The sequence below is a fragment of the Ipomoea triloba genome, chromosome 12, assembly GCF_003576645.1.
Source record: "Ipomoea triloba cultivar NCNSP0323 chromosome 12, ASM357664v1".
NCBI lineage: Eukaryota > Viridiplantae > Streptophyta > Magnoliopsida > Solanales > Convolvulaceae > Ipomoea > Ipomoea triloba.
The window spans coordinates 5,812,608-5,819,546 of NC_044927.1; the positions used below are offsets into that span (position 1 = coordinate 5,812,608).

General features: G+C 34.3%; 1 protein-coding gene across 1 annotated transcript; it reads right to left on the reverse strand.

Annotated features, from left to right (window-relative positions):
• Positions 1 to 438: 438 nt before the first annotated feature.
• Positions 439 to 5,154, reverse strand: LOC116000374 (carbonic anhydrase 2-like). Its single transcript, XM_031240448.1, has 9 exons — positions 4,952 to 5,154; positions 3,745 to 3,806; positions 2,985 to 3,116; positions 2,848 to 2,896; positions 2,617 to 2,733; positions 2,240 to 2,379; positions 2,046 to 2,151; positions 1,327 to 1,485; positions 439 to 720 (listed from the first exon to the last, which is right to left on the reverse strand). Exons 1-9 carry the CDS (start codon positions 5,096 to 5,098, stop codon positions 679 to 681), a joined length of 954 nt encoding a protein of 317 aa, XP_031096308.1. The 5' UTR covers positions 5,099 to 5,154; the 3' UTR covers positions 439 to 678.
• Positions 5,155 to 6,939: the final 1,785 nt, after the last annotated feature.

A 6,939-nucleotide genomic window follows, 5' to 3' on the forward strand; every position in this document is an offset into this window, starting at 1 on the left:
ATCTTTATCCTTATTATTTTAAATAAATGACATCATTTACCTCTTCCAATTAAAATCTTTTTGACATTTTCTCTTCAATACGTTTGGTTGTAATTTCAATTTAATATTTATGTTTGAACATTAATTTTTGTATGAACTAATCTTATGAATAATAAACATTTTGTTTTACTTTATTTATTTTCAAATATATGTTCTTACTTTATATTTATTAAAATATATTGATTTTATTATTTTATATTTTAATATATAACCAAACTTATTTAAATTTAAAACTATTTAAATTGTATGAAGATTTCATTTTTAGTCTTTTTACATTTATCATCTTATCAAAAAGTTAATTTTACCAAACACTTTTAAGCATAATAGTTAGGTTAACAGTTTTTCAGATTTCAGTTTCGAACTTATAACTTTTCAATTTTCAGCAACTTTTCAGCTAGGTTTGCCAAAAATAGTCATTGTAAAAGTCATTGAGTTAGGATTTACACTTGTAAATCTCAATAGAGAAGGCAAGAAGAACAACTAATTCATAGTGGCTTCTCAAAAAAAAAAAAAAAACAGATTTTTTATGTTAGTGGATAAAGCATTGCACGGTCTATATATTAGAAATTTGAATTATAAAATTGATAACAGTACGTGCAAGACTCATCTTTGCAAGATTATTGATCTCTCGTCACATCATCAGTAGAGCTTCCAGTGCAGAATGGTTGCAACGTCTTTAACCTACCAAACCAGGAAAAGGAAATTATATATAGCGATGAGAAATTTAGATTATTAGTATAATAAATGAAAAAAGAAAAAACAGAATAGAAACTACCAGGGGAGATACTATCTAGATCCAGTGTTTATAACTAATTAATATATATCTTCAAAAAAAATAACTAATTAATATATATAGACACACACAAATGTGGCGCCCTATTCTAGTGTGGATTGCACCATTATGTATGCATAAATGCACCACAATGTGTTCATAAATGCACCAGGGTAAAATGTACAAATACACTATGGGATGTGTGGTCATGCACCATTACGTATGCATAAATGCACCACAACGTGTTCATAAATACACCAGGGTAAAATGCACAAATGCACCAGAACGTGTTCATAAATGCACTAGGGTAAAATGCACAAATGCACTATGGAATGTGTGGTCATGCACCATTACGTATGCATAAATGCACTAAGTGTTCATAAATGCACAAAGGTGAAACGTACAAATACACCACAAACATCATGGTGTATTTTTGCATATGACCGTACATGAACCAATCACTATATATGTGTGTGTGTTAGGAAACAAATAAAAGGGTAGTTTAGAGTTCATACGGCGAGAGGAGAAGAAAGACCAAAGTCGAGTGCCCAGAGCTCAAATGAGCCTTTGATGAAATCGTAATAACCAGCCTTCAATGCTAGAGTTTTTTTCGCCAATCCTTCTCTCACGAAGGGATATGTCAACAAGTTGCCTAGAGATACATTCACAGCCTCCTGCATAGCCACTCAGCATTTCATATTCATATTAATATTTGTTAGCATCAAACACTTACCATTATGCAAAAAACAATAACCTTGAACCACAAGGTCACGAGTTCACATTTCAGCCTCTTGATTTGAGCCGGTCAGCTATGGACAACCTAGGTTGATTTACTCTTTGTGGTCCTTCAATTCACTGGCTAGGACCCAGGATAGGGTCACAAGAAAAGGTATCTAGTGCACGCTCCGGAATAGTAGTTACAGGTTATTTCTCTTGTCATCCATAAAACTATAGCTTGTAAGTTGTAACAAAAGCATAACTGATTTTCTTTATACCCCACATTTTAAGAGACCGTATTAGACTTGACCCTTTAGGCCTCTGTCCAAATATCTCCTAACCACCTAGTGCTGAACTTGGTAGCCGGCTCGACCTATGTTCAACCATTCTCTAACCACATAATGTTGGACTTAATCTTTCAATTTCCCTCCACGCGCCTAACAATTTTGATGCACTGTAAAATGCAAATTAAGCGGTGAAGATGAGATGGAATTGTGGATTGAGTTTAATTAATTACCTTCTCGCAATATACGCATTGATCTCCAAAAGGTGCATCACCGTGTTCTGATATCACCTTGTGCTTCGCAGGTAAACATATTTTAACCCAGTCTTCGATGAAGTCACTGCGTATACGGTACAGTAAAATTAGTTCAAAACAGAGTATGTATGCATAGTATTGAAAACGTAGTATTTTAGTTGTTACGTACGTACGTAGAAGTGGGTCCATTATCAGGGAAAGACATCAACCCCTTTATACCTCCACAGGCGCTGTGCCCAATCACCACAATGTTCTCCACCTTAAGATGCAATACAGCATATTCGATGGCAGCTCCAACTCCAGAGTACTTGGTCTATTAGTTACATTTTAAAAAGGTTAGTCAGACCGCTTATCATTACCTCAAAAAGTTATAAGAATGATGCAACTTCATTTCCTAATACGGTCACATTTTCTAAAGATATTACTGTGTTGAACTTTTACCCTTCAGGGCTCCGCCCAACAATCATCCTATCAGTACTGGACTGGTCCTTCAAGGGCCTTCGCATAACACACAACAATGATTATATATATATATATATGTTAGGCTGACCTTATCATAGACGGGGACCATATTGGCAATGTTTCTGACCACAAATGCTTCTCCTGGTTGGAAGTCCAGCACATGGGATGGGCAAACCCGAGAGTCTGCGCAGGCAAACACCATAAACTGCATATATGCATGCCAACAACGTAAGTAACATTTCAGCATTAAATTTTGAGTATGATCATGGATCACAATATATCTATATCTATATTCACAATTACATATATATGTAATTACCTTTGGGCTCTGGCCTTTTGCAAGTTCTCCATACAAGGCTGGATTTTTCCTTGAGAATAATTAATTAACATACAATTAATTAATTAAATAAAAATTATATGTATGTATATATGTATAATAAATGGAGCCATGCATACTCATATTTCTCTGTTTTGAAGTGAACGAAACCATTTTTGATCTGCTGGGATGGGGCGTCCGAGGTTGACTGTAATTCTGCTGTTATTTCATTGATTGCTGCAGCCGCTATGCCTCCATATTCTCTCTTCTCACTGCAAATACATTATTATATTATATTATATTGCAACACCCATTAATATAATGTATGTTTGTGTATGTACGTGTTCTGATCGATACCTCCACATCCCCTTAGTTTTGAATTGAAGGGTTAGGTGGGAGGAAGGGCCGAATCCAACACTAGGTGGTTAAAGGATCGTTGGGTGGACAGCCGATGTTCAAGTCTAGTTAATGTCTTGACTCTCGAAAATGTGATAGTATATAGAAATAAAATTGTCTCCGTATTAGCTACGAGCTATAGAACAACGGCTAACTTGATCTTAAAAAGTATTATCAAATATATGTATTGTGTAATTAAGGCACTGCGAGCCACTATGGGGAGCTGTCCCTACTACCCTACCCTACCCCTTTATATACACATATGTAGCATTAAATTTTATATAAAACTTATATTTATGTTCAAATTATTATTAATAGTTTGAGTAATTTATTATTTTTTTAACAGTTTGAGTGATTGAATTCCATAAAAGCTTATTTCACAAGTTCAATTCTCATTCATTCATCCACAAGATAAATTAAATATTTTTTCTGAATTATACGCTATAATTTTTAATGCAATAATAAACAATATGTCTTGTTCATTATGTTAATTAAATATAGTACCTTACAACCTTCCTCAGCTCTTCAATGGCCTCTCCGTAGTTGCCCTTCGTCATGTCTTCTCTCTGCAAAATTAATTACCACATACTTCATTGGAAATTGAGAATTAAACAATACAATATTTCACTGCAAAATTAATGCATAAACAATGACTTTTTTTTTAAAAAAATTATTTTTTACTCCATTTTTTTTATTACATTGTTTAAAAGTAAATTAAAAGAGTAAAAATTAATGAGTTTTGTAATTACTAAAAGATTTAATTCCAATAGTATGACAACAAATAGGGATGTCAAGGAGGCAGGGGCTGGGAGTATACCCCGGTCTCCGTCCTCGGAACCCCACCTCTATCCCCATCTTGGCGAGAAATTTTCGAGAATGGGGATTCCCCATCCCCAATCAACTTTAATTAAATTATTATTTTTTGTTTGAATAATAGTCAAGCTAGTACAATTCACAATATTTATATAAAATTTTAATCTTAGAATAGTTAAATCTTCATTAATTGTCAATAACAATCAATCAAAATATCAAATATATTATTTAAATAGTTTTCATACAAAATATAACACATCTAATATTCAAATACAATACAACATATCTACAACCTTAATAATAATATTATTATTATTATCATTATTATTATTATTATTATTATTATAATTATAATTATTATTATTACTATTATTATATTTAAAAAACCTGAGATGAGACGGGAAGGGGAGGGGTATCCCCATCCACCACAGAGAATTGATTGCATTCCTCATTCCCGCCACGATTCTCAGGACTTTTTCCTCCATCTCTGTTGGAGCGGGGATTGGGGATCCCCACTGGGGACAAGGGAATTGACATCCCTAAATTAACAAAAGTGTACAAATAAACATGATATAAACACCACCTAAGTTATCCTCATTGGGCAAGATGTGATATATACTTGGGATGGGCTACATGCAGCTAATTAGTGTTGATGACTTAGCAAAAAAGTAAATTTAAAACCCAATGGGTAGCTCCAGTGACAAGTGAACTCTCTTTATAGAAAAGAATTTCAGAAGAACCCGAGTTCAATTCTCACAAGTAACGTTTCTACAGTCCGCTCCCGTTGAAGATACAACGTCACATTATTGATGATATGTATATATTTTTATGAATTAGTAGATTAGAGTTGGAAAAAAAAAGATGAAGAAGTGGGCGCAGGCAGCATTGTAGTGTGTACCAAAGTAAGAGGGGCAGCGTAAACAGGGTGGTTTCTGATGAGTTTGGGAAGCCTTGCAGGAGGATAACGGAATGAGGAAGAAGAAGCTTTGGCTGTTGCAGAGGAAAGAGAGGAGAGACAACCGTTAATGGAAGCCGTAGTCGACATGCTATGTATCTATGTATGTATGTAATTGCTACAGCGCCTAGCCTACAGCTAAGCTGCTGCATTGTAAATTAATATAGGTACATAACCCCATTCGATAAGGAAAGCGAAATGTGGGATAAGGAGAGCTTCTAGCTTTGGAGATGAGATGATGAGGTTTGGATGTTCCACATTTAATTCAAACAAAACTCTCCCATCCTACAATTCGCCTTGCATGCCTAAACCATTCAACGGCATCTCCCTCCCACCAATTTAAGCTTTCCATTTCACATGTTATATATATATAAATATATATATGATCAAGTGTGGCTGAGATTGTGCGGACAGATCTAGGCCATTGGATAAATGAGACCAATGACTGAAAGTGAATGAAACAAAATGCAAGCATTATTTTTGTAATTTTTTGTACTAAGTATATTTCTATGGTGCACTAAGTACTGGTTTGTGGTGCGCTAAGAGTTGGTCTGTGGTGTGCAAAGTGCTGGTTTGTAGTCTACTTAGTAGTGGTTTGTTGTGCACTAAATGCAAGTCTGTCTCTAAAGGATGATATGTGGTGTACTAAAGGTTGGTCTATAGTTCATGACCAAGTGTATGCACATGCACTACGTTCGCCACATGAACGTGTTGTAGCTGTTGATCTGCGTTCATCCAATAACCTAGATTTTTTCGCACGTTTGTACCTAGGGAGGCTGTCATGCATTCTAAATCATATGTTCACATTTTTGAGTAATGCTATACATACTTCTACATTTTACTCTGTTTTCTACCCCTGATACATGTCATCTTTTGATTCGTTCAAAAAAATATTAGTCACAATTTATATATGTAATTTTTAATCTTCATTCGATAAAATCAAGATACATGGTGGGAGTTTTACTTACTTTATTACCTTGAAATAAATGCAAAAGAAATGGATATTAGAATGAAAAATGTATGAATGGATTATAGAGATAAGGCCTATCTTTAGAATATGGTCAGCATGCCGTGTGGCTCTGTACGTGGCAACCAACCCTTCATGCCATGTTCCCCTGCCATAACTTAAGATTATAATTAATTAATTAATAATTTTTTATTAAATTTTATTATGTGATATTTAAAAAAAATGCTAAGATTTACGTATATTACGTCATGAAATAAATAATGAAGTTGATGAAATGCATGAAGCATATTGCACGAAGCTGTGGGGGTTAAGAAAGGGCTTAAATTGATTACAAATAGAAGTTTTACTTTTTTTTTTTTACCCGTGGTGGGTTCGAGTCTCAGTGGAGAGGATATTGACTCTTTGTACTTCAGTAGGTTGAGAAAGTAATTATGAACAAATACTGCAACATTGTTTCTGGATTGTTAAAAAAACTATATCTCAATGTGGAATTTTGAGGATCTCTCAGGTCTTGAAAAGAGGGGAGAAATGTCCAAATTTACTTGTCAATTTCGGCAACAGTAAACCAGCGATTGCGTAGGGCTGTTAGCGAACAGAGCTTTCGACAAACTACTCGTGTTCGAGCTCGGTAAGCGTTCGTTTATTAAGGTAAACGAACATTAACAAACAAACTTTAGAGCTCGGTTAATAAACGAACAGAGTCTGAACAGTGGTAAGCCTGTTTGTTAAGTGTTCGCGAACAAGCTCGTTTGTGTTCGTTTAGTAGTGTTCGTGAACAAGCTCGTTTGTGTTCGTTTAGTAGTGTTCGTGAACAAGCTCGTTTGTGTTCGTTTAATAGTGTTCGCGAACAAGCTCGTTAAGTGTTCGTTTAATAATGTTCGTGAACATGTTTAATTTATATATATATATATATATATATATATATATATATATATATATATATATATATATATATATATGTATG

Coding starts and splice junctions, on each gene's coding strand:
- LOC116000374 (XM_031240448.1), bottom strand. CDS start 5,098: ATGTCGACTACGGCTTCCATTAACGGTTGTCTCTCCTCTCTTTCCTCT. Junction 1,486..2,045: donor AATGCGTATATTGCGAGAAG/GTAATTAATTAA, acceptor GTGGCTATGCAG/GAGGCTGTGAATGTATCTCT. Junction 721..1,326: donor GTCTTTCTTCTCCTCTCGCC/GTATGAACTCTA, acceptor CTGGTTTGGTAG/GTTAAAGACGTTGCAACCAT.